At 66.8% G+C, this 26926-nt stretch overlaps 1 protein-coding gene across 1 annotated transcript in view; it reads right to left on the bottom strand.

Annotated features, from left to right (window-relative positions):
• The window catches only part of LOC119100340 (dystrophin), a 113950-nt gene that overhangs the window by 13526 nt on the left and 73498 nt on the right, over positions 1-26926 (bottom strand). Inside the window, exons 20-23 of the mRNA XM_037223443.1 lie at positions 16821-16993; positions 10817-10961; positions 9553-9679; positions 6252-6418 (exon numbers count right to left, since the gene is read on the bottom strand). Coding sequence (XP_037079338.1) covers positions 6252-6418; positions 9553-9679; positions 10817-10961; positions 16821-16993 — 612 coding nt within the window. The remainder of the gene's footprint in view (positions 1-6251; positions 6419-9552; positions 9680-10816; positions 10962-16820; positions 16994-26926) is intronic.

The following is a 26926-nucleotide window of genomic DNA, read 5'->3' as shown; positions in this document are numbered from 1 at the left end:
GCGCCGCCTGTTTGTGCGTGCGTCGCGCGAACGACCGGCCGGCCGGCCGCCGGTGGCGTGCCGCTGCGATACCATCTGCGCTCTCTCCCTCCCTCTCTCCTGTATCTGCGCCTCGGCGGCCTTTCTCCGGTCGTCTGCGGGCGGCGCGGCGGCCGCCCCTGACGCGAGAGAGACGCCCGCCTCGGTACGGCCGCCTCCGACGGGACACCGCCGTGCGGGGTCGGCGCCGCTCGGCGACCGTCGGCGCACGGCCGAGCGCCGTGACCGCGGCGGCGGCCGGCCGGCACAACACCATCAACTGCAGCCGGCCGGCCGGGCGGCGAGTGGGCGCCGCAGATGACGTGGGAACGGGGCGGGGCAGCGTGACGGCAGGCCGGCCGGCCGGCCGGGCGGAGGCGCCGGAGATCGCGCTTCTCACACCGGCGCCGCGCCGCGCCACGCGCGCGGGCGGCCAGGCGCCATCTGTCGGAGCGATGGGCCGCCCGGCGCTGCGTAACGGACGGTACGTGAGTACGAGCCCTTATACGGTGCTAGTTGTCCTATATACTTATGGATGTAAAAGCCCGGAGGACGTGGCCATCAAAAGCCAAGAGGCCACGCCACTTGGTCACAATACGTCACTCCCTTGTAACCCGTTTTGATGGATGGCCGAAGCTGGTGGAAGGCCACATGGACCACCGTCATGACCGAAACCTTCCACTACGTATGCTCAATGCAATATAAGCACCGATGCTGGACCAAGTACGGTTTTGCTGACAGACACGGAAACGATGTTCCACTTCATGGCTGCGCACGGTGACAAAGCGTGAGTAGTGAAGTGGAGAGAACCCCCACCCACGATCCGCCTCATCACGCTAGCAGCGTCGCACGGAATACCATCCCGCAAAACCGGGCTCCACAGCGAAGCCAATCAACCGTTCCGCCTTTCACCTGCGAGATGCCACCGCATTGCGCGACGGACGCGCCCACCGACGGCCAGCGGCACGCGACGAGCGCACCGTGCCGTGAACACCAGCCGCACGAGTCGGACGTTCGCGGCGACCACCACGGACCGCCCATTCAGCTGGTCAGTACGGACTGACTGTTCAGTACTGCTGCTGCTGCGTGCGGCCGGGCCGCACAGCGGCGCTCCGCTCCAGCCGGTCGTTCGGCAGAGCTACTGCAGAGCTCAGCTGACGCGCTAGGGACAGGCCGGTCGGCACCGGAGGCCCGCGCCAGCCACCGGCCATTAGACCGTCCGTGTACCACGCGCCGCCGAGCGTTCGGGGGCGACCCCGCGTGCCGGCCGACGGGCCGTGCCGTGGCAGGCCGCGACCGGCCGCGGCCGGCATCCGTGTCAAGGCCACTATCGCGGCGCGGACTCGGCCGTCTGGGCGCGACAACAACAGCCGGTGTGGGCCAGACGCGGCACCAGGTGTGCGCCGGCCGGGAACCCCGCCGGCGCCCGACCCGCGCCGGCTCCTGCCGTCGCGTTCGCCGCGGCCGGTGCTCATGTCGGGGGCCGGCCACGGCGTCGGCCGGCGGCCGGCGGCACGCGCCACCCGCGGGGCGGGAGCCGTACTACCGGCTCACGGCCGCGCCGCCGCAGCGCAAAACTGGTAGTGATTTATCGTTCGTCCTTATACGCCCGGCCGGTCCACTCCGGCGACACGAAGTCGCCGCCCGATGCCGCCGTGGATGCCGGGCAAAGCCGGGCAAACCGGGGCCGCCGGCGGGTTCACAGCCGCGATCGAACCGAGGCACGCCAAGGACAGCAGTCCGGTTGTACTCATTACCGGGGACAACACGCGCCGTGCGGCGGGCACGGAGCCGGCCTGTCCCTGCTCCGTGCCGGGCCAGCGGGTCCCTGCCCTGTAGATCAAGGACACACCGATAGAGCACTCCCGTACCCGGTGATCTAGCGGCCTCTCTGCCGTACAACGGGGAAGCCAGCGGGTCCCTGCCCTGTAGATCAAGGACACACCCATGGAGCACTCCGTATCCGGTGATCTAGCGGCCTCTCTGCCGCACACTGGGGGGAGCCAGCGGGTCCCTGCCCTGTAGATCAAGGACACATCAATAGAGCACTCCCATACCCGGTGATCTAGCGGCCTCTCTGCCGTACACCGGGGGAGCCAGCGGGTCCCTACTCTGTAGATCAAGGACACATCAATAGAGCACTCCCATACCCGGTGATCTAGCGGCCTCTCTGCCGTACACCGGGGAGAGCCAGCGTGCCCCTGCTCCGTAAGACAGCCCGCACGCCGCTCGGTGGCTGCCGCGGCCGCTGAGCCGGCGCATCGTAGCTCTGTAGACCGGAGACACGCGGCGGCGCCGCATCGTGCGCCTTATCTGCGGCGCACAGGCCGAGCGGCCGCCGGCGCTCGGGGCCGGCGGCCGGGCCCGGCCCGGATCGGCCGCGCCAGACGGGTCTGGCGGGGCGCGCGGCACGCCGCCACCGCTAACGATCGCGTCACCCGACGGCAATCAGTCCCTGCCGCGTCCGGCGCCCCGACAGAGCCGCCGGCGGCGCGGGACCGCTCGCCACGCCCGCCGGCCGCTCCGGCCAACGACTCGCGGCATGTTCAGGGAAGTTGTTAGCTATCGGGAGCTCCCGCTGTCGTTTGTTCATGATCGGACCTCCTTGCCGCGCAAGACAAATGCTGTCCCTTCCGCGCCAGGCGAAACTGGTAGTGATTTCGGCACGGACGCGAGCTGAAATCTACGCTGCACCGTCGACCGCTTGACAAATGGTGGTCTGGTTTTGCAGGGCGCCGCTTGAGTGGTAGCCAATCGAAAGTGAAGAAGTCCTGTCTTCAATCTTGCAAAGAGAAAGGTGCTTTAAGTTTCAACAACATTTGAGGACGCGACAAAGCTATGACACCGCAAACAGTAATAGCTATCAGCTACACATAACATGTGATATATCTACACCACACACTACGTCGATTCCATCACTGTTGGCCATTCGCGTTAGTGCCGCATTCGCAAACACTAAGGTGGCAACGCCTCCAAAAACTCCTACGGCATCACGAAATTTTACCTGTGCACTAAATGTCGAACACGACTTCCATCGTTAGGAATCGAACTTCGAAAATGTAATCCAAGCGGAGAGCTTCCCAGTCCCTTTAGTCAACTTCTCGCGCGGTAAAGTGGGCTTAAAGTTTAACCACTGATCCTGGAAGGCCGCGGGCGAGTTTAGCGCGGCCGGCGGCCAGCCCGCAGCGAAGTCGGCAGGCCCGGCACCGGGCAAGCCGGGCTCCATTTCTCAGCGGGCCGTCACCGGCCGCCGGTGACCCCCGCTGCCACGCCGACGCGCCGCCCACGCCTGGCGCATGGGGCGCGGCGCGCACCGCGAGCCACGCTGCCCGACGCGTGCAGCCGGCGTCGCCCGGTGTCGGCAGCTGATCCTCCGCCTTACGACAGGATCAGAGCTAGCGTGACCGGCAGTGGCCGGTGACGGACGATCCGGCCCGCCGGGCAGCCACACGGCGCCGCCTCCGGTCCCGCGAACCACCGGAGATCGGAGCATGCCCCGAGTCCTTGCATAACGTCCCGGCCGGCGCCTCGCACGCGCCGCATTGTTTGGTTGCCTATGGTAACGGAATCAGACGGGCCAGATCATTACCAATGAGCTGAGCGGAGAATATCGGAAACAAAAGACCGCCGAACCTTACGCACAGGGACACCAACATCCCGTGTGGTGGGACCGCCCACGAAGGTAGCATGTGGCGCGAGTGCCGAACGTTGCGCCACGGACATAATCTGCGAAACACCCACAGTTTTAAGGAACTGCGGAAAACGGAATCGCAATCAATTCATCTAGACCCCGTTGCCACTCACGACACTGGGGCGTGATACACTGGGGACGACTCTTCAGATGTGCGTCTCACAAATCACCCACTTTGAGGGCAGCTCCGAGCATTTACATCGTCGTCTCGCCGGCGCGTTCATCTTACGGTGATCCCACGTCGCCGCTCCAAATTGATCTGACTACATTCATCACGTGAACAGGACGATCAGGAGTTTCATCACGGCGCGTTCCGGCGCGGGAGCGGGAGCCGGTGCGGCGGACGGGACGGGGACGGGAACATCGCACCCACTCGGGCGGCAGTGGAGGGAGCCGGCCGACTCCGCGGTCGGCAGGCGAGCCTCGCTCGGCGGCCACCGCCTCCGCCGCCGGTGCAATCGCAAGCCGCCTCGGCACGCCGCTGTCGGCTGACCTGGGAGCATCGATTGCGGCCGCCACGCCGGGCAACCGGCCCGAATAGAGGGCGCCACGCGGCCGGCTGGCGCTGAGGGCGGCAGCTCGGCGGCCGCATTACCGCGCAGGATGGGCCGCGAGCCGCCCACGCCGAGCAGACACCAGCCGGCCGCTGACGGGCCATTCAGGGCCGACGGCAGCCCATGCCCGGCGTGCAACGGCCGGCCACACGGAGCACAGATCAGCCGCCGCCTGCCGCAGAACGGGCGACACCTTGCGCCCCGCGCGGGCCACGCGCCGGCCCATACGGCCCAGGGAACGGTCGGTACATTGCGCGCCATGCCAAGAGGGTGGCGGCCGACGCATGACCGAGCATGGCCGACCAGCAGCGTCACACATGGCACAGCATCGGCCGGCCACGTCACGGACAGCGGCCGGCCACGTCACGGACAGCGGCCGTCACGTCACGGACTAGCGGCCGGCCACGTCACGGACAGCGGCCGCCACGTCACGGACAGCGGCCGGCCACGCACGGTCTATCAGGCACAGGAGAGGTCTTGCAGCCAGTCACAGCTCACATCACGCCCCAGCGGGGCTGGCGGCGGTTTAAGCGCCCAGCGAACGACTCCAGCCTCACGCTATGCTCTGCCGCCTGACGCACAGTGACTTAACAAAACCAAGTGAGCGATGATGAGGGCTTACGGGAGCTTTAACGGCGTGGTTATACACAAACCAGGCGAAAGAAGAGCTGGATGCGGCACGTGTTAGATGGCGTGTGTGTGTGAGTGCGTGCGTGATATATTGTGCGTGCTGTGTAGCAAAGTGCCAGCCTGCCTCATAAGTCTTATGGTTTTGGACGCATAATTATGAGGACCGATGCCACTGAAGCATGGGGTTAAAAGCGTATCGGCGCACGCGTCGCCCACCATTAGCCGCTAATCCCAAACGTGAGTCCCTGAATGCTGCGCAGTGAGAGGCGAGCTCGGCAGTGAAGCCTGCTTGGATAAATACGGCGAATGCAGCGATTCACATTTCGATCGTTGTGCACGGTTTCGAATTTAAGCACTGGCGCGCGGGGGTATCATTAGTTCAGTCCATCCAGGCTGGAGCAGAGCACAGCGAGCGACGGCTAGCAGGTGCGTCAACTCAACATGTGGTGCACATATCTGCGTTAAGTACATCCAGACTGCCGCACTGGCGGTGGCGGCGACGGCGCCCGTCCGATAAATCGTCCGCCTCTGATCAGTTTCCCGCCATAAATCGCCGCGCCGTCGCCGGCGCCGAGGCGAGGCGCGCTTCTCGCTCGGCCGACTCTGCGAGCGGTGACGGGGGCGGCCGCGCGTCGCCACCCAATCCCGGCTGTCAGCGCGCCGCGGCCCTCCCTTCCAGACCGGCGCCGCCGCACAAAGGTCCGTCGAGCCGCCGCCGGGCGGCGCGGGCGACACAGGCCCGAGCGGGCAGCTCCGGGCCGGCGTCGGACGACACAGCCCGAGCGGGCGGCACCGGGCCGTAGTCGGACGACACAGCCCGAGCGGGCGGCACCGGGCCGGCGCTGGACGACACAGCCCGAGCGGGCGGCACCGGGCCGTAGTCGGACGACACAGCCCGAGCGGGCGGCACCGGGCCGGCGCTGGACGACACAGCCCGAGCGGGCGGCACCGGGCCGTAGTCGGACGACACAGCCCGAGCGGGCGGCACCGGGCCGTAGTCGGACGACACAGCCCGAGCGGGCGGCGGCACCGGGCCGTAGTCGGACGACACAGCCCGAGCGGGCGGCACCGGGCCGGCGTCGGACGACACAGCCCGAGCGGGCGGCACCGGGGGGGGGGGGGGGGGGGGCGTCGGACGACACTGCCCGAGCGGGCGGCACCGGGCCGTAGTCGGACGACACAGCCCGAGCGGGCGGCACCGGGCCGGCGCTGGACGACACGGGCCCGAGAGCGGCGCCGGGCCGTAGTCGGACGACACAGCCCGAGCAGGCGGCACCGGGCCGCAGTCGGACGACACAGCCCGAGCGGGCGGTGCCGAGCCGGCGTCGGACAGGGGCCCGAGAGCGGCGTCGACTCACCACCAGCGTGGCGTCGATCTTGCGGCGGCACATGTCGGTCTGCTGGCGCAGCTCGGCCCACTTGTCGCTCAGCTTGGCCGTGTCGCGGCGGATGGACCGCACCAGGTCGCGCGTCTGCTCTGCGTCCGAGCGGTAGCCGCGGCCGTCGCCGTCCGCGTCGCTGCGCGCTGCAATAGATCAGATCAGGTCAGGTCAGGTCAGGTCAGGTCAGGTCAGGTCAGGCCAGGCCAGGCCAGGCCAGGTCAGGTCAGGCCAGATCAGGTCGGGTGGGGTCAGCTCGTGTCGGAGGGACGCCGCCGGTGCCCGGCCGGCCGCCGCCGCATCAGGCGTCTCGACGTCCGGGCCCGCTGACGCCAGCAACAGGTCCAGTTTGGCGGCGCCAACAGATGGATGGATGATGGTGACCAGCGAACCCAAATGACTACACTGGATCGCCTTGTGGACACATGACAACGAATATCGCGCCCATGGGCTCGCTAATCCTCACTCGTCTCCTAATTCACAGAATCAACAACGTTTCGATCAGCGCAAGGTCAGGACCAGGATCAATGCTCCGGAATATAAAACGACTCACGAATGACTCTTCACTCAGAAAGGCGATACAGCCGCAATCATCGCAGACGAGCTGATGTGCTGTAAAGTTGTAATAATCTCCACCTAGCGTCCAAATTATTGCTTGACTAATAGCAAGTGAAGTTTGTGCTCAACATCGGTGTCGCTTCCTGCGAGCACGAGCACCGCCTAAGGCTGAGCCCGCACGGAGTCAACCATCCGAGGGTCGTCAGCGATCGGGTAACTGTTGGGACACAACCCCGACAGTTCGAGGGGATATCCCACCACCTTCTGAAGGCAACGAACTGGTGATTCCCCCAGCAGACGTGGGCGCCGTTTTCGCAGTTGCGCCTCGAGCCTCACGAGCTCGAGTAACAGGACTGACGACCGGCAGACGACAGCGCACGCCGCACCAGCACGCGGGCGGTGTGTTACCGTAGGGGGATTGTGCTACAACGCTCAGTATTCCGCCAGAGACGAATGATAGCAATGATCTTATCAGGTGGGATCAGGCCATTTTCCCAGTGATCCGAGACTGTAATTGCTCCCCGCAACGATAGTACAGTTCAAATAATTGTTATTGTGAATACTTTTTCATTGCCGAAATAAATAATCTGGCATCACGCAGTTTCACTGTGGGAGTGGCGACACAGCCCGCCCGTCGTGCTGCCGAATCCAGGTCCCCGCGCTCGCAGCCGAATCTGCCCCCGTCCCAGAAGTGAATCTGCACCCAATCGTTGGCCGTGGGGGCCGGCAGGGAGCAGCGCGTCGCCAGGCCTCGGCGCTGCCCGGCTGCGGATGACCACCAGCGACCAGGTCACTGGCGGCATACCGCCGCAGGGGAGGTGCCCCGGCACCGGCCGACACCCGGCCATGCACCACCGCCGCAGGAGAGGTGGCCCGGCACCCGCCGGCACCCGGCTACACACCGTCAACGCAGGGGAGGTGGCCCGGCACCGGCCGACACCCTGGCCACGCACCACCGCCGCAGGGGAGGTGGCCCGGCACCGGCCGACACCCTGGCCACACACCGCCGCAGGGGAGGTGGCCCGGCACCGGCCGACACCCGGCAATGCACCACCGCCGCAGGAGAGGTGGCCCGGCACCCGCCGGCACCCGGCTACACACCGCCAACGCAGGGGAGGTGGCCCGGCACCCGCCGACACCCGGCTACACACCGCCAACGCAGGGGAGGTGGCCCGGCATCGGCCGACACCCCGCCGCTGAAGCCGTGCCGAGCCGCGGGCCACGCCTGGGTCTGTCCGGCTCGGGCGCAGACGAGCGCGTGTACTCTCCTCTGCTGTGCCGTCCCGCCGGCAGGGGAGCGCGACCGCTCGTGCCGCGGCACACACCACCAGACCCGGCTCCGATCTCGCGAGCCGGGCAGAGCCGAGCCGGCGCCGGCCCTCCCGCCGCAGATTAGGTCGGCACACGGCACAGACGGGGCCGGCACAAAAGCTGAGTAGGCCGGCGGCCGCAGCATCCGAAATGACGGAGGGCAATTTGTGGTGCGAACAATACCCGCCCGGAAAAACACGGCGGAAGCGCATCGCAATTGTTCCTGTACGCCACACGGAAAAAACAACGCTCCAAACGAGCAGCTGATGGTAACTTTCCCGCAGTTGGATTAAGCTCGACGTGCGGAGATATACTGAGATTCAGACGGTGCTCTCAAATCGTGGTAAGCGATGGGCACTCTCGACAGGATTGACAATACAAATCATGCCACTCAGTGGCTGTGGAACCTCGTTAAAGTTGAGCTGGTTTGAGTTGGTTATTTTTCCCCTGCCATTCGTACGGTTTATACTATTTTCCCTCTTTTCCGCCGTTGAGAGGGAAGCAGCTGCCCACCCCATCCCTCCCTAATGAGGTCGCCCCTGACGCCATGATACACTTCCTCGATGACAATCATGATGTCTTAGAAAGCTACCCAGCTGTAAAAAGAACAACCTACGCGGCGCAAAATAGCAAAAAATCCGAAAAATTCCGACAGCGCACAGCGGCAAAATCCTCGGTGAAACAACGTCTGACAGTACCCGAGGCGGATAAAACGACGGGACCAATCGGCCTGATCGCTCCAGCCGCCGGCGACGGCCGTTGGGAGGAGTTCCTCTGACTAAGCCCCCAACAATCGCCCATCACGACCGGGAAGTGTTCCGATGCTAGGGCGGCGGACGGCGGCAAAACACGTACCGCAGACGAAAACGTTGTGTGCCAGCGCGCTTGCAACACGGCGGAACTGTCTGCTTGGCAACGGCAGTTCAAATGACGTTAACGACGCGCGCTCGACTAGGGTGCACCGGCGCCAGCCGGAGCCACTGCACAGCCACAAGTTCCCAGAGAGAGGCTCTGCACCTCCCCGACGGCGGAATAGCTCGACGAGTGCAGTCCTCCACGTTGGAGTCTGATCCACAACAGCCAGATCATAGGAGACGAAACACACTTGTCCTTCGATGACAATCGTTCCTTGATTAAGAACGACGGCCGGCCTGTAGCAACAGGTCTAGCTGTGGGCCGCCGCGCGTCCGTACATCTTAATATTCGACAGCGGGCCCAAGGCCGGGATGTTACACCACTGCACGCCGCGTCTGTCGACGCAAGCGACGCCCCGGTCTCCGCCGATCATCGGGACAAGGCGTCCCGAAATACACATCAGCCGCCGGCCGAGCTCGCCGCGCCCAGTTCGTCGCAGGTGGTAACGGCCCGGCAGCGTCGCGCGGCGCGCCTCCGCCCGGTCCCGGCGGCGTACCTTCACTGTCGCTCGACTCGGAGAAGGCGGTCGGCTCGGCGGCGCTGACGGCTCGCGCCGCCTTCAGCTTGCTGTCGATCAGCGCCTGCTTGTCCTCCAGCTGGGCCAGCAGCGAGCGCACCTCCTCCTGCCGACACACAGACACACACGGCGTGACGCGCCTGCCGAGGGCGGGCGGGCGGGTGGGCGGGCGGGGCGGGGCGGGGCGGGACCTTCTACCCGCCGGCGGTCAGACGGGGCCGCGGAGCCGCTCCGCCACCCTCGCCCGGTCCGCACCGCGTCAACACCGCACCGCACCGCTGCCGCGTCAGGCACGGCAGCCGTCGCCAGCGCCTGATGAGATTAACGGCCAGTGTTCGCTGGCAACACAGGCACTCTTGTTGAAATGCGCACTGAAGCTCCCTGGCCGCGCCTCAGTCGGGCACGTCCGTCCTTCCAGCGTGAGGAGCCATCACGAGGCGATATACTCGTGAGGACTGTCAAAGCAAGGACACGTGCCAGGCGCACGACGCCGCAAGATTAGCTAGAAGCGTGTCCGCACTACAACGCACTGTGGACCCTCCCTGAGACACGCCGACCCAACAGGGGGTGGTGGGACCATGGTGATTTGTGAAGGCCAGCAAACATGGCCGGCGCCATTTCTGCAAAACATCATTGAGCATACGAGCCCGGAGGCTCTCCGGCACCCGACAGTGACAGTCCCTCCACGGGTCGGCTTCGGCCCGACAGCGACGGCCACGTCGCACCAGGCCGATGTTGTTTTTCAGCAGTCCGCCATCTGCACGCTACACCTGATTGTCACCGGACGTCTGTACACACGACTATGCGAGCCGGGCGGCCCTCGCCACACGCCGCCGCCTGATTAGCCGCCTTCGTTTGCGCCGACTATGGCGATGCTATCGTCGGACGGCTATTAGCGCGGAGTGGGACGCCGTGGTGGCGGTGGCGGCGGCGGTGGCGGTGGCGGCGGCGGCCGGGCCGCCACAAGCCAACGCCGGGCATATTATCACCACGCGGCTGAATACGAAGACAGCGGTACTCCCCCTCATGTTAGTTTCACAACGACAAATACTGTAGCACGCGCGTACTTGGTGAGAGCGGCTGAAGGTCTCAAAACCGACGTGACATCGCCACCACACTCTTAAAAACAAAGGCAGGTTACGAACGTGAGTTTCAGACACGATGACGTACAACAGCGCCGGCCGCGGAACAGCACCCCACCGGTCGGGCGTGTGCCGTCGACGGCGGCGGCGGCGGCACGCACCTGCTGCCGCTGCAGCGACGGCACGTCGCCGGTGATCAAGCCCAGCCGACCAAGCTCGGTGTCCTTGCGGATGGTCCACTCCAGCAGCTCGCGCAGCGACAGCAGCAGCGCGCTCCAGCTCTCGGAGCTGCTCTCCACGCGGTTCCTGGGGACGGACGCACACGACACCGGGTCAGTCGGCGGGTGACAGCGGCTGGGGCACCACCGCCCAGGCAGGCGGCCGTCGGTGACGTCAGGAGACGGCCTGTCGACCGACCGACCGGCCGCCGCTCTCGCGTCTTACAAGCCCGCCGGGGCAGCACCAGGCCTCGGCAGTCTATCGTCTCTCACGCGAGGAAGGAACACTTCATCATGTGAAGGCATCCGCCGGCCAATCTCTCGCGAAGCGACTAGAACTGTGATGGTTGCTTTGCAGAGCTAGTGGGGTCCGGCATACCGAAAATGGGTCTGTTGAGTAGTTCAATTCATAGTTTCACTATCTCCTCGATATTTCAGGCTTTTTTACGCGACGCTCTTTGCTGCCACACTTTGTGAAGTGACAAGAGACACTGCAGGAGGAGGAAGGTGCTTTCACATACTGAAACACATTATGACAACATCAATGGCAGCACTCTTGACCGTCACATTGCAGCGTCGTCGATTGCAAAAGGACGTTGCATGTTTAAATCATTTTTTTCTGCATCATTTATGCCTGGAAGATACCTTTGACAACCGCCATCTCGTCTCAATTAAGACAAAACTTGTTCGGAAACTTTTTGGCTGGTTCAATCTCCTAACAAATAACAAACGCTGCATCAGACTCCCTAGCGCAGAGTGAAGCGCCGTCATACAACATCCAATGCCTCTAGACGCGTTTAGTAACCCGATAGCTGCCGTAACATGATGCACCGACTGGACAGCGCTGTCATCACTTGTGGCGGCCGCTGGAATCGGACCCATCAATAGCCATTACAGCCTGGACGCCTTCATCTCGCCCCATCACGCCACGGCGAAAAACGACCAACACTCGACCAACACTCGACGGAATTTTAGTTTTCACCGCCGCCCGCGGACACAACGCGCCGCGTAAAGCGGTAGCAGAACGAGATAGAGCACGCAATCCTGTTCATAACGGCAGACTCGACCGAACAACGGCGTTCAATACTGCGCTCTCTCCGGCTCACACATTCGGGGCGTTTAGTCTTCAAACGCCGATGTGATGGGGACCCGCTTCTCCCCATCCGTTGCTCGCCTGTCTGCGCATTTCAGCGTCGGCATTTCAATAAGGCCAGCTAGTCTCCAGAGATACTCATATTAATCCGGGTAAAGATGCCACCCATTCCCTGGGGACTCGCTTCCGGCGACACCGAGGCGCCGCCGACTGTTTCATAAAGCCAGACTGTCGCCCAGCGACAAATACCGGCTGGGAGCCGCGGGACTGCACGGGCGCCGCACGCGCGCCCCACCAACAAGCGCGGGGCCGACCGTGCTCGGCTGTCGGCGCGCACCGGCAGCTCCGGCTGGCATCGGTGCCCGGCTCAGGATCGACCCAGAGTGGGTCTCCCGCCGGGGGCCAGACGGCACGCTCGTCTGCCGCGCCCGTGCTGACACCGCAGCCGGTCCGCGGCCGCCGGCTGCGCGGGCCGCCCGTCCGGTCGTCAGTCTCGGCCGGAGAGCGTGTCCCAGCTGCCCGGCCGCCGCCCGCCATCGCCGCGGCCAGCCGTCGGCTCCAGCACTCATGCGGCCGACGGGCTCGCGCCGGCCACCGCGGGACCGACGCCTCGCCGGCACCGAACGGGCGCTCACAGGGAAGGAGGCACGGCCGGGTCGCCACCGCTCACTGCCACACCGACCGGGGGCTCCCACTGACGTACCACCAGCACCACCCGCTGCGACCACGGCTGGGCTGCGTGGCTGGGACACTGCAGTACGTTGCGACAATGTCGGGAACATCAACCACTCTGGGACAACCAGCCGCTGCGCCGACGCGGCGCTCGCACCGAAACTCTGCGAGGACGGATGGGGCCCAATCGAGCCATGCGCTGGGGTCTGCTGGACCTGGCCAGGCCCTGATGGGGCCGGGCACGAGCACCCCGCGACCTGTGACGGTCGCTAACTGCCGGTGCGTGACTATCAGCGGTATGATGATCGGTCGGTAACCGGGCTAGGCGGTAAGCGTGCGGCACAGCATTGCATTAATATGAAGCTGCCGCCGCTCGGGGCCCGCGGCCGCAGCAGCGGAATTAAAGTACTGCCGTCCAAACAACTCACATACGGTCGATACCATTTGTGTCAAATAGTTTGTTACTAGCATGTCAGCATGCTCGGACTAATGCCAATGCTTTTGATACTGCAGCAGACATGCCTGAACCATAAATGACAACAAGTTAACTTTCGTCCAAATATCACAATCAGACTCATTGACTGAACTTCTATTTTAAGACTAATCGCATTAGCATGCAATTGCATGAGGTCATATATGTTTGTTCTGTCAAGCATCTCCACGATCACATCGGGACCCTCATCTGTCTCCATTACATGCCAAACCACACCAATACGCTCGCCGTGAACAGCCCACAGGCAGCGCTCGACACTCGTTAAACAATCTAGCGCGTTACCAGCCGTGCTACATTCTACGACACCCAATCAAGAGGTAATCCCACCGGTCCGACCATCGCCCACCCTTGGGGCCAGGTCAGCGGGCTCATTACGGAGCCTTACCCAGAACCAGCCACCTGCGTGAGAAGCAGTACCAGCACTGCGTCGCCGCCCGTCACCGGAGCGGGCACGAGGTGCAGTACAAGCACTGCACCGCCGCCCGTCATAGGAGCGGGCACGAGGTGCAGGACCATCACTGCACCGCCGCCCGTCTCCGGAGTGGACAAGAGGTGCAGTACAAGCACTGCACCGCCGCCCGTCATAGGAGCGGGCACGAGGTGTAGTACCATCACTGTATCGCCGCCCGTCATCGGAGCGGGCACGAGGTGCAGTACCATCACTGCATCGCCGCCCGTCATCGGAGCGGGCACGAGGTGTAGTACCATCACTGTATCGCCGCCCGTCATCGGAGCGAGCACTAGGTGCAGTACCATCACTGCATCGCCGCCCGTCATCGGAGCGGGCACGAGGTGCAGTACCATCACTGCACCGCCGCCCGTCACCGGAGTGGACAAGAGGTGCAGTACAAGCACTACACCGCCGCCCGTCACAGGAGCGGGCACGAGGTGCAGTACCAGCACTGCACCGCCGCCCGTCACAGGAGCGGGCACGAGGTGCAGTACCAGCACTGCAGCGCCGCCCGTCATCGAAGCACGCACGAGGTGCAGTACCATCACTGCACCACCGCCCGTCATCGAAGCACGCACAGCCGGCGGGCGCGCAATACGGGCGACGACCTGCGGCCGCGGCCGGCGGGGCTTCTTTCATTAGGCGCGCGGCGGCCGCGCGGCCTGGCCGCCGCAGGCCGCTGACGTTAGCCGCTCTCAATATTGGCGTCGGACGCACCGCTGACCGCCCGCGCCCGGCCGACGGCATCACCGGCTGACCGGAGATGACGCCTGCCCAGCGGCGCCGAGACGGACGCGTCGCCGTCCCGTCCGGTCCCTCGGCGCCCCACCGGACACGCACGGGCGCGCGCCGCCCTCCCAGCAGCGGGTATCAGCCCCGACCGGCTCGGTGCGGCGAGGCGAGGCTCAGTCCAGTGACGCCCGCCGGCTGACCGTCCCTGGCCGTATGTGTGCCTTCAGGACCGTCTGACCGTCCCTGGCCGTCTGTGTGCCTTCAGGACCGTCTGACCGTCCCTGGCCGTCTGTGTGCCTTCAGGACCGCCTGACCGTCCCTGGCCGTCTGTGTGCCTTCAGGACCGTCTGACCGTCCCTGGCCGTCTGTGTGCCTTCAGGACCGTCTCACCGTCCCTTGCCGTCTGTGTGCCTTCAGGACCGTCTGACCGTCCCTGGCCGTCTGTATGCCTTAAGGACCGTCTGACCGTCCCTGGCCGTCTGCGTGCCGTAAGGACCGGCTGACCGTCCCTGGCCGTCTGCGTGCCGTAAGGACCGGCTGACCGTCCCTGGCCGTCTGTGTGCCTTCAGGACCGGCTGACCGTCCCCGGCCGTTTGTGTGCCTTCAGGACCGTCTGACCGTCCCTGGCCGTCTGCGTGCCTTCAGGACCGGCTGACCGTCCCTGGCCGTCTGTGTGCCTTCAGGACCGGCTGACCGTCCCTGGCCGTCTGCGTGCCGTAAGGACCGGCTGACCGTCCTTGTCCATCTGCGTGCCCTAGGGACCGGCGGACCATCCTCGACCGTTCGTGTGCCCGGGCGGACTGTCCCTGTCCATTCGGACGGTCCTGAAGTCTCGACCTGAGGACCGCCGGCAAGACTGCCTGCTCAGGACAGCCGGTGTTCCAGCCCGTCCCTGCCGGCCGCCGGGCCGGCACGCCTCGGGCCGCTCACTCGCCCGGCCTGGGTGTCACGTGACGCGGCCTGTCCCGAGCCGGCCGCCGGTTCCCGGACAACACATGACCGGACCTGACCCAGCCGACCGACGTTCAGGTCGTGTCATTACCGCGCTAACCGAATTAACCTGCAGCAATTAGCGCCGGCACGGTGTGCTCGGCCGATTGCGTCCTCCGCCGGCAGCACGGCCAATTACCGCCCCGGCACGGGCCGCCAGCCGGCAGACCGGCCGCCGTCCACCCGCCGACCGTCCCGCCGCCACTGGGGGCGTCTCCCCGGACTTCGAGTCTCCCCCGGTACGGTGGTGGGTCTCCCCCTGCACGGTGGTGGGTCTCCCCCGGTACGGTGGTGGGTCTTCCCCGGTACGGTGGTGGGTCTCCCCCAGCACGGTGGTGGGTCTCCCCCGGTACGGTGGTGGGTCTTCCCCGGTACGGTGGTGGGTCTCCCCCGGTACGATGGTGTCTCCCCCGGTACGGTTGTAGGTCTCTCTGGCAAGACGGTGGGTCTCCCCCGGTACGGTCGTGGGTCTTCCCCGGTACGGTGGTGGGTCTTCCCCGGTACGATGGTGTCTCCCCCGGTACGGTTGTACGTCTCTCCGGCACGATGGTGGGTCTTCCCCGGTACGGTGGTGGGTCTCCCCCGGTACCGTGGTGGGTCTCCCCCGGTACGGTTGTAGGTCTCTCTGGCACGATGGTGGGTCTCTCCCAGCACGACGGTGGGTCTCCCCCGTTACGGTGGTGGGTCTTCCCCAGCAGGGTGGCAATCTTCCAGGTCCTTTTCTACCGTCCTACGTGCCTTCCGGATGATAAGCCAACCAGCATGCCCTTCACCTTGAGCAAAGCCAGCCTGCAGGGACCTGCTGCCGCACTGCTGCACAACTTGTGCGGGACAGCTGACGTCTCACGTCACCTCACTGGCCAGCCGGCCCAGCGCATACCGCGACCGAGAGCCGCGGAACCACGCATGACTAATCTGTATACACAAACGTGATCTTCGGCCCAGAGTTTGAGCATACCACGCACGAAAGGCACTGGCCTGCGCAAAACGGACACAGATATTCAGGATGAATGCCCGATTACGGAGACATCTCAGAGTGCTTCCACACGCTGACAGCAGGGATCAGGTCTGGATATATCTGCCCTTTCGACTATCGGTTTCCACTTGCTGCGTCCATGATCCCCTGGTTGAGGGAGCACGCACCCAATGCTATGGCAGACCGGGACGTATTCGTGATTGTGGAGGGCTCGCGAGTCATTAAAAGCCAGCAGAGCAGTCTGGGAGACGTCCGTCGTCAGCCACGCACGCCGCCAGCAGTCCCAGATGACAAAAACATTAGCGGTCCCCTCCCCCTCCTGCCGAAGCCAGGGCGGCGCCCCCGGACTCCTAGTCCTGCCGAAGCCGGGGGCGGCGCCCCAGCAGCATCTATGCTTCCGAAGAGTACCGGCGATGACGCCCCCACCCCGGGACGCCAGGTTATCCCAGGCTGCGCCCCTCCTCTGGCGGCACCGGCCGGAAATATCCCGGCAGGTCGTTGACGGGCGCGCGGCCCGCCCTCCGCCTGTGCGGCGCTCACTTGATGGCGACGGCGCGGTTCTTGAGGTAGTTCCAGCGATGGTTCATCTGGTCGAGTCGGCACTGCAGCATGGAGGCCTCCTCGGCGCTGTCGAGGCCGGCGCCCAGCTTCTGGCCGCTGGTGCTCAGCGAGGCGTACACGTCGCGGTGCGAGTCGATCTCGGTCTGCAGGTCCTGGGGACACACGCACCGACAGCAAACGGTCAGCCGGTCAGGCCGGTCCTGAGGGGCACCGAGGGTCCTCAGCGCCAGGTGTCCCCGATAAAAAGTGTTCGCAGCTCTGCGTGCGCACCTATCGAGCAAGATGTGCATCACTTGATGAGCACATGGTCGAACTTGTGCTTACAATTGGCATTAAGTGACCTCCCAGCGGGCTGCAAAACTTCACCACATTTGCTACATCCGCAGTCATTGCATCAGTCGTCATCTGACTGAAACGAACTTACCGGACGCTCACGTGAACAGCGACGCCCACGCCAGAGCCGGTCTAACAGCGGCCCTCGTTCAACAGGCGCGTTTAACACGGAGTCCGTCAACAGTCTCCTCGCCAGCGAGCAGGACTTCAGCAGCAAAATAGCCATTCGTCACTGCGCCGCAGCCAGCGCCGGCCGCCGCGGGTGCTCTGCTCTGCACGATACCGACACCCGCCGTCACCCACGCCCACACCGGTGTGGCATCGTCCAGAAGCGGGCGCGGGTGCTCTGCTCTGCACGATACCGACACCCGCCGCCACCCACGCCCACGCCAGTGTGTCATCGTCCAGAGGCGGGCGCCGGTGCACCGCGCTGCGCTGGGTAACACCGGCCGGCAGCGGACGGCCCGCGGCGGCGGGCCGGCCGGCCGCAGCTGCACGTGCCGCACGGGGCCGGCACGCCGGCGACGGCCGGCCGGCCCGAGCGGCGGCGTGCCGGGTCCAGCGGCGCTCAGGTGTCGCCGCGCCGCCGGCCCGCCGGCAGCGCCACGGAAGTTGGCCGCTAACTCGGCCGCGCGCGGGCGCGCAGGAAACTCGAGATAGGAGCAGCTGCGGTAACTTCGCCGCCCAGGAAATATCCGCGGCTCAGTCGATGCCGGCAAACTGAGTTATGGCCGTTGGCATGTGATGAGATCAGCGGCAATTGTGTTTTTCGTTTCTCCAGCGCTCTGTGGCGGGAGTGGCGGACTGAATGTCGTTCTACGATCGAAAATGACACTAGGACAACAAATCCGACCGTATCCATCCCAACAGGCAGACCACCCGAGCTAGTCTTGACATAAGATCGATGCTTACCAGCACTATCTGTTCTACAGCTTTGGTCCGAACCCATTGCTTGGATGGACTTCTATGAGCAGTCCCTAAGCTATGCGGTGCTTGTCGTCCAGCACTGGCCCCTCGTTCGATCGTGCAATTCCAGGGTCAACGGTACAATTTTGTCGCGAAGTCTTAACGTGTCGCCATGTTCGCACGGCCGGTCCTGCTCTCCGACGTCCCCTAACCTTTAACGCGGCACTGTCACCGGACACAGCCCCTCCCACTCACGAGCAAATATCAGACGCCTAAAGCAACTCGAACCCATTCGGTCACGGCTAAATGAACCGAAAGCCCGGCGCTCTGGCCGCCCGATCTATCGCGGCCGACACGCGCTGCGCGTCCACTCGACGGCCCAGCAGACGTCTTCACGCCTCATTAGCTGGGCGGGACGAGGGAAGAGAAGCGAGCCGGCGTCGCCGTCCCGCGAGACGCGCCACTCAGCCGCCGCCCGCACAGTCCAGCCCAGCGCAAACAGCGCCCGCACGACGGCGCATGCCACCGAGACGCCGACTGACACACGGCCAACATTGGCCATTTCCCGCGGCAATAAAAACGCTCATCCGTCTTCGGAGCTGTCGGCAAGTTCCAACTGGCAGGCGGGTCGGCCGTACAGCGGCTGATGAACAGTTGTCGACAGTTGGTCGGCGCCGGCGCGTCTGCTCCGCCCGTCCACCTGCCCGGCACGGCGGCAGCGGCTCCGTCGGAGACAGCTCCAGCCGTCCACCTACCCGGCCCGGCGGCAGCGGCTCCGTCGGAGACAGATCCACCTGCCCGGCTCTGCGGCAGCGGCTCCGTCGGAGACAGCTCCAGCCGTCCACCTGCCCGGTCCGGTGGCAGTGGCTCCGTCGGAGACAGCTCCACATACCCGGCCCGGCGGCAGCGGCTCCGTCGGAGACAGCTCCACCTACCCAGCCCGGCGGGAGCGGCCCCGTCGGAGACAGCTCCAGCCGTCCACCTGCCCCGCCCGGTGGCAGCGGCTCCGTCGGAGACAGATCCACCTGCCCGGCTCGGCGGCAGCGGCTCCGTCGGAAACAGCGCCGGCCGTCCAACTGCCCGGCCCGGTGGCAGCGGCTCCGTCGGAGACAGCTCCGGCCGACTCCTGAGACGGCCCGCCAGCCCGCACGCGGACATCCGCCAGCTAGCCACGCGTGCGTTCGGGGAGAGCGCGCGCAGCGAGCGCCAGAAGAACGGAGCATGACTAGACACACACATTTCTCGAGACCCACTGTAGGAACGGAGGGGGACATGTTTGCCGGTCGGCTGAGCGGGTTGACACAGGGCACTCAACAGATAATGCCCAATATCCACTGAAGGACCATCGGCGGGCAGCAGTGGGGTCTGCCGGGATAGGATGACCTCCCCCCTCCGGGAGACTGCAGTGGAGCCGCCGAACTGCGGTGTGACTGGTCAGACTGGGGAGGCGTTGACCCGGCGGCAGTGGACTCGGTCGGACTGGGGTGGGTTTCTTCCGACGAGGGCCAGTGCAGTCACGGCGGGGAGATTCGGTCAGAATGAGTCGGACGCTGACAGACTGGGGATGAGTTCAGACTAGGGCTGACCCGTGAGTTAGTTGTAAGGGCGTTCGGATGAATCAGAGCCGGATCAGCTCAGGCTGGGCAGAGCTTGATCCGACTTGAACGAACCTGATCAGATCGAGACGGACTCGGCCCGAGACCCGGTCGGACTGTGCCGGCCGGACGCCGTCGGCGCGTGGCGTGCGGCCGCACTATTACCGGGGCAAGCGCGGCCGCCGGCGTCGACGGACGCAGCATCCGCCGGCCGGCGGCGCGCCGCCCGACGGCCCTAAATGGACGCCGCCCGCTCAGGGAATTTAATCACGCACGGGGCCGGCCAGCGGCCTCTGGCGGTCAGGGGCGGGCGGGCAGCGCGCGGGGACCGAGGTCGGGCCGGCTGCCGGTAATCGGGCCCATCGCACGCCGGCAGCCGGCGCGCGCCCCCCTCTCATTCGTCTCGGTTATTCTGTCAGTTATCTACGGGGAAGGCGGACGGCCATCAATATTGGTTAGCGTGTGGCGCCCCGCGGCGGCGGCGCCGCCCGCCGGCCGCCTACCGATTATAGTTATCGGCCGCCGCCACTTTCCGCGCCCCTTCCGACACGACGTCATCAATACGGCAGACGGCACCGGCTGTGGCCCGGCCAGCGCCGCTCCGCTGACCCTCCTGCGGCCGCTCCGGGGCCGGAGCAGCTTCAGTCGGCGCCGGCGGCCGCTCCGGAGCCACAGAAGTCCCCAGTTGGCAACGGCAGCCGCTCCGGGGTCGCAGCAGCCCTAGTTGCCGCCGGCGGCCGCTCCGGGGTCGCAGGCAAGCCCTAGTTGCCGCCGGCGGCCGCTCCGGGGCCGGAGCAGCCCCAGTCGCCACCGGCGGCTGCTATTGGGCCGGAGCAGCCTCAGTCGGCGCCGGCGGCCGCTCCGGGGCCGGAGCAGCCCCAGTCGCCACCGGCGGCTGCTACTGGGCCGGAGCAGCCTCAGTCGCCGCCGGCGGCCGCTCCGGGGCCGGAGCAGCCCCAGTCGCCACCGGCGGCTGCTACTGGGTCGGAGCAGCCTCAGTCGGCGCCGGCGGCCGCTCCGGGGTCGCAGCAGCCCTAGTCGCCGCCGGCGGCCGCTGACTCCACGGCCCGGCTCCCGCCGGCTCCGGCCACCGGCGGACGGCCGGGGGTTAGCGAGGGTGCGGTGCTGCCGCCGGCGCGCCGCGCGCGCGGGCCGTCCCACTGGGACCAGCCCGGCGGTCGGCACCACATGAGGCGCTGGACTCGAGCCCTGCGCGGCTCGCACGGATTCGCGACAGACCTCTGCACTTCTCGACACCAATTGACACCGCTGCACGAGACATCTGGCTTAAAAGGCACTCAGACCCGGCGCGAAGTCCTGACAGAAGACACTGCCCGGCCCGGCAAGACCTAGAAGGTCTACAGAGACTACAAAGACTACAAAGACTACAGAAAGGATCAAATCATTACTCATAGCGAACATTCGGAACAGATTGACCTTGTCTCCCGGTCGGAGAGCACGGACGATGGAAAACACAACGTGTAGGACTTCGACTCAGAGCACACTTGATAGCCTGATTTGCCGTCTCTTCCTCTCCCGACACTTTCAACCGTTCTATGCCGACTGCATCTCTCGCTGCCCAGCGCTGATCCACAGAGATTGCCTCATTCGTCTACCGGGCGTGCGTCATGTCCGTGCGATTGCTGGCCAGCGGGCCATCTCGCCGCCGTTCGCCGGGCCATCTCTCCCGGCGCCGCGCAGTGCAACAATGCGATTGTCCTGTTACTTCCGCACGCCGCGTTTCGCCATAAATCCGCGGCGCTTGGCTGGATCTTTAGCGGCCGGTCATGCGAAGCAACAGATTAAAAAGCTTTCGAAAATAGCTCGCCCCGGTAAATTAAATAACTCTCTGGTGGTCATCACCGTAAATTCGCTACGCCTGCTGTGTCTGGCGGCGTCTGAAGTGACCGCTGGCGGGGCCAGGACCGGCGACTTTGCGTGGTCGGTCCTGGGCGGTGCGCGGCCTTCATCTGACGGGCGGACAGCCGCTGGACAGCGTGACGGCCACCGCCGGCTCGGACCGTAGCCACCGCCGACGCCGCATCACAGGCCGACAAAGGCCGCCGCGCCCTTTCAACTCCGCTTTGACATCACCTGGGGGCGGAGAGGGGGGAGGGGGCAACGTCGGTCGCCGTGGCGCGGCGTCCACAGGACGCCAACGTTGGCCGGCCGAGGCCGTCCCGAGGGGCGTCTAAACGCCGCTCAGCTCAGCCGGGCGGGGCCGCCTCGAGGGGCACCGAAGCGCCGCTTAGCTCAGCCGGGCGGGGCCGCCCCGAGGGGCGTCTAAACGCCGCTTAGCTCAGCCGGGCGGGGCCGTCCCGAGGGGCGTCTAAACGCCGCTCAGCTCAGCCGGGCGGGGCCGCCCCGAGGGGCGTCTAAACGCCGCTTAGCTCAGCCGGCCGGGGCCGTCCCGAGGGGCGTCTAAACGCCGCTCAGCTCAGCCGGGCGAGACCACCCCGAGGGGCGTCTAAACGCCGCTTAGCTCAGCCGGGCGAGACCACCCCGAGGGGCGTCTAAACGCCGCTTAGCTCAGCGGCTGCCGACCAGGGGCTCTAGAACGCCGCTTAGCTCAGCCGGGCGAGGCCGCCCCGAGGGGCGTCTAAACGCCGCTCAGCTCAGCCGGGCGAGGCCCCCGAGGGGCGTCTAAACGCCGCTCAGCTCAGCCGGGCGAGGCCACCCCGAGGGGCGTCTAAACGCCGCTCAGCTCAGCCGGGCGAGGCCGCCCCGAGGGGCGTCTAAACGCCGCTCAGCTCAGCCGGCGAGGCCACCCCGAGGGGCGTCTAAACGCCGCTTAGCTCAGCCGGGCGAGACCACCCCGAGGGGCGTCTAAACGCCGCTCAGCTCAGCCGGGCGAGACCATCAGCCGGGCGAGACCACCCCGAGGGGCGTCTAAACGCCGCTTAGCTCGACCGGGCGGGGCCCCCCGAGGGGCACCGAAGCGCCGCTTAGCTCAACCGGGCGGGGCCGCCCCGAGGGGCACCGAAGCGCCGCTCAGCCCGCCGACGCTGACGTCAGCCGCTGACAGACAAACGGCGGCCGACCACTGCGCTTCTGCCGGCTGTGACGTCACCGCCGTGCAGCCGGGCCCTGGGCCGGGCGCCGTCACACCCTGCGCGAGGGAGGCCGCGCCGATCGGGCGGGCTGGTGGCGGTGCGTGGCCGCGGCTCGCGCGGCTCGCGCGGCCGTATGCCGCGCGCCTCGCGGTGGGAGGGCGGGCCGACGCGGCGCCGCGACGGTGCGGCACGCCGCGCCTGCCGGCCCGGCCGGGACGTGCCGCTGCAAGTGCGCCGGCCGCCACGCCCTCTCCTGTGCGCCGGCCGGCAAACACCGGCGGCGGCCGGCGCGGCGGGCCGAGCGCTTCGATGGGCGCACAATGGTGGCTGCCGCTCCCGCTCGGTACACAATGCCACTCTCAACCGTCCAAAGGTCAGCAGCCGGTCTGCAGAGCTCAGGTGGAGCGACGGCCCGGCGGCCGGGGGGAGGCTGCGGCCGGACGGGACGGCGGTGCCGCACCGGCAGCAGCCGCCGGAGCTGCAGACACCTCCCTGGCAGTCCGGCCTGAGTAAAGGTAAAATCTTACTGCGACAGGACGTGGGATAATCAGCATCTCGAGAAAACGCGCAACTGCGCCGTCTGTAGTGCTAACTGAAGACAACCAAAAACTGGGGACGGGGCGCCGCGCCGTCGGCGGCCAACTCACCCGTCGGATCTTCTCCTGCGTCTCCAGAATCTCGAGGAAGAGGTCGAGCTTGCTGCCGAACACGCGGAAGCCAGCGGCGGCGCGGTCGGGGCTGGGGCTGGGCGGCGAACGGTCGCCGGCGACACGCAGCTCCAGCGTGCGCGGCCGCGCCGGCGCGCCGCCGTCGCTCACATACACGCTCGAGGAGGAGCTGACGCCGCTCGAGTCCTCCTCGCAGCCCTCCTGGATCACCATGCCGCGCGCCGTGAACTCGCTGAAGCCGGCGAGCGAGGCGGCGCCGGGCAGTGCCCGGCCGTCGGCCGGACTGGCCGGCGCGCTGGTTGCGCCGGCCGGAGGCGCCGCCGGTGGCGCCGCGCCGCGGAAGTCCATCAGCGTGGTGCTGGGCACGAGCCGCGGCGCCGGCCGCCGCCGCGGCGCCGCCGGCACCGAGCGCACGCGGCCGCGGCACAGGCCGTCCGCCGTGCTGCTGCGCACCAGCGCCGAGCGGCCGCGCTCGCCGGCGCGCCGCCACAGCTCGTGGTCGGAGGTGGTCGACGGCAGGGTGCCGGCGTGCCGACACGGCACCGCCTCCAGGCGTGCCTTCAGGCCGGCGCAGTCGCACCGACCGCCAGACGCGTTGCACCGCAGACTCATGGCCACTCAAGTTTCCGGCTGTCTTCGGCCCTGCGTTGTCGGCGGTGGTCGTCACCAGCGGCGGCGGCGGCGGCGGCGGCGGCGGCGGCGGACGCTCGCAGCCGGCAGGCCACAGGTGGATGGGTGCGGATCGGGCCGCGGGCGCCTAACGAGCGACGCCCGTCGTCGGCCGGTAATGGGCCGTCATCAGCGCGCGCTGCCGGGGGAAGCACAGTCGCCCGCGCGGTCGTCCCGCCCGGCGCGGCGCGACTCGACTCGACTCGGCCCAACTCGGCTCAAATCGAGTCGACTCAACTCGACTCGACTCGACTCGACTCTCAGCCCGGCCCGTTCCCGCGCCGGCCTAGTAACAAGCCAGCCCGGCCACCGCCGGCGGCAATGTTTTTGCCGGCCGCCGCCGCACGTCAGCATTCGGCGGGGGCGGCGCGGCGAGGCGGCAGGACTGCGCGCCCGTCACACACCGGCAGACGTGACGCCTCGGTCCGGGGCGGCCGTCACACACCGGTAGACGTGACGCCTCGGTCCGGGGCGGCCGTCACACACCGGTAGACGTGACGCCTCGGTCCGGGGCGGCCGTCACACCGGCAGACGTGACGCCTCGGTCCGGGGCGGCCGTCACACCGGCAGACGTGACGCCTCGGTCCGGGGCGGCCAGCGCCGGAGGGCCGACCGCCAGACTGCCGGCCAACTCGAGCAGCACCGCCCATGGCCCAGACACTCCCGGAAGCTGAACACAGCTCACGGCTAGGTGGAAACTTGAACTGGGAAAGCCTACCACCGTCAGAGGTCCCAAAATTGCGCCCGTGATTATGCAAGTCGATTGCATTACGACGAAGGAGAGCATATCATCTGTCTGTTCCAAAGCCATGCCGGCAGGTGGGACCGTCATCGCCATTTCCCATATCACATGTCTTTAAGGCATGTATTCAGAGCTTTTGCACGGGCGTCGATAGCCACAGAACACACGCTAACGGAGGCAGCCGAGAGATGTTCCGCGCGACACAAAGCTATGAGCCGGTCGCTCCGTGTCAGCTTGACACTCTCCGGCTGACGCTGTGAGCGGCAGTCGATGCCGTCTGTAGTGACGGCAGGGCGGCTCCGTGGACGGTTGACCGGAAAAGACCTCTCGCCTCCTCTCCCTCTCTGAGACTCAAAACCAGGCCACACGACTAGTCTTTCGTTGCATTCCCTACGCCACAGAGACGACATGCTTCCTGTCGCCGCCTTCTTAGGATATAATGCGGTTTATTACGCATGTTTTATGCAGTGGCGGCTGCGCTTTGTGCTGCCCGCGGACCGCCGGAGCACGCCTGGGGAAGACCCGCGCGTGGCTGGGGACGGCACGCAGGAGCCGGCCATGATAATGGGTGGCACCATCAGCGGCGGAGCGGCGGGGGCGCTGCGCGGCGCCGCCCGGCAGGGGATGACCCTCTCCGATGGAGCGGGCGTGGCGGCCGGGCCGCCCCACCGGCCATCTCCTCCTGCTCATCCGACACTAAGCTAGCCATTCATCAGGGGCGGAGCGGGCCGAGCCGGCACGCCTGCGGCCTCTATTGGTCCGGCACCCATCCCTCTGGATCAGGGGCGGACGCGGGACGGCTGCTCCCCCCGCCCCCGCCTCCGGCAGCGCGCCCCGGGCCCCGGCGCAGGCAGACGGCCGGCAGCCAAGAGGGGCCCGCCGGCCACACACGCAACACGCGGCGCGCGCGTACACGTCCGCCACGGCCGGCGGCGCGACCTCACCGCGGCCGTGCTCGTGTCCAGGCCACGGCCGTCCATCGCGAGAGGTGTCGTGGATGAGCTGCCAGCGCCGGCTCGTTTCCAGCTCTTCACCGCCGGGCACATGCATTCAATAGCCGACCGATCACCTATTACCATGCACATAACCCCCACTGTATGAGACGGGCGTGGTCTAATCCGGGCGGCCGCTGCCAGTATTCGCCGCCGGCCGGGCGGCGCCGCGGCCCAATATGCGCTCTCCTCCATCTCCACCGGTGCCGGCCGCCTCCCGTGACCGCCGCCGGCGCTGACCTGACCGCTGCCGTCGCCGGCCGCCGCCTAATTGCAGGCGGCCGCGTCGACGTCGCTGAATGCAAACGGCCGGTAACGGCGCGTCGAACGGCCGGCGGCCGCAGCGCCGTGGTCCTGGCGCATGCATTGTCGGCCGGCCGAGAAGACGCGCTGCCTATCAGCCGGCAGCCGGCAGGGCCACGCTCCCAGGGGCCGGCGCCGCGATGTATAGCCGCCGGATAAATCAGCCGCCTATGATGGCCGGCCGCCGCCCAGCTGGGACCCGCGTCCGCTCCACAATCGCAGCGCGGCAGGCGGGCCATGCGCACCGTTTTTCCGGCGACAGGCGGCAGCGGCGCCGCACGGCTCGGCCGGACACCGATCGGCGCCGCCGGTCGCCCGGCCACCAGAGCTGAGCCTGCGTCCGGCCCGTCTCCGACAGCCGGCGCCATCGAGCTCGTCGGTCGGACGGTCCGTCCCAGGGAGACGCCAGCTCGCCTCCGTCCACCTGTCGCGGCCGACGCGGCGCCGCCAGGCCGCCGTGACCGGGCGCCGCGCGGCGCCGGCCGACCGGCAAAAAACGCCAGTGGCCGGCAGCGTTGCGACACTGCTCCCGACCGCCGCGACTAATAGCCCCAATTCGGCCGAAGCACGCGCCTGCCCGCCGCCGCCGGCAGCGGCGTTCCCCGCGGCCGGCGCCGGAGTCGGCGGCCGGACCGGCCGGACCGCGGTCCGTTCCGGTCCCGTGGTCCGGTCCGGCGGATTATTCTGCGGCGCGGCCGTAACTCACGGCCCGATAAAGGTCGCCCATGCAACGATTCCATAAATTCGCCATCGGGGCGCTGATGGGCGGCAGGTCGACTGCCGGCGCGAGTGCTGGTCCCGCCACCATTTCGGCGGTAATCGGA

The sequence above is a fragment of the Pollicipes pollicipes genome, unplaced genomic scaffold (genome assembly GCF_011947565.3).
Source record: "Pollicipes pollicipes isolate AB1234 unplaced genomic scaffold, Ppol_2.1 Scaffold_4881;HRSCAF=5763_pilon_pilon_pilon, whole genome shotgun sequence".
NCBI classification, from domain to species: domain Eukaryota; kingdom Metazoa; phylum Arthropoda; class Thecostraca; order Pollicipedomorpha; family Pollicipedidae; genus Pollicipes; species Pollicipes pollicipes.
Note: the sequence above shows the minus strand (reverse complement) of the source record. Positions and strands in the feature narration are given on the sequence as shown.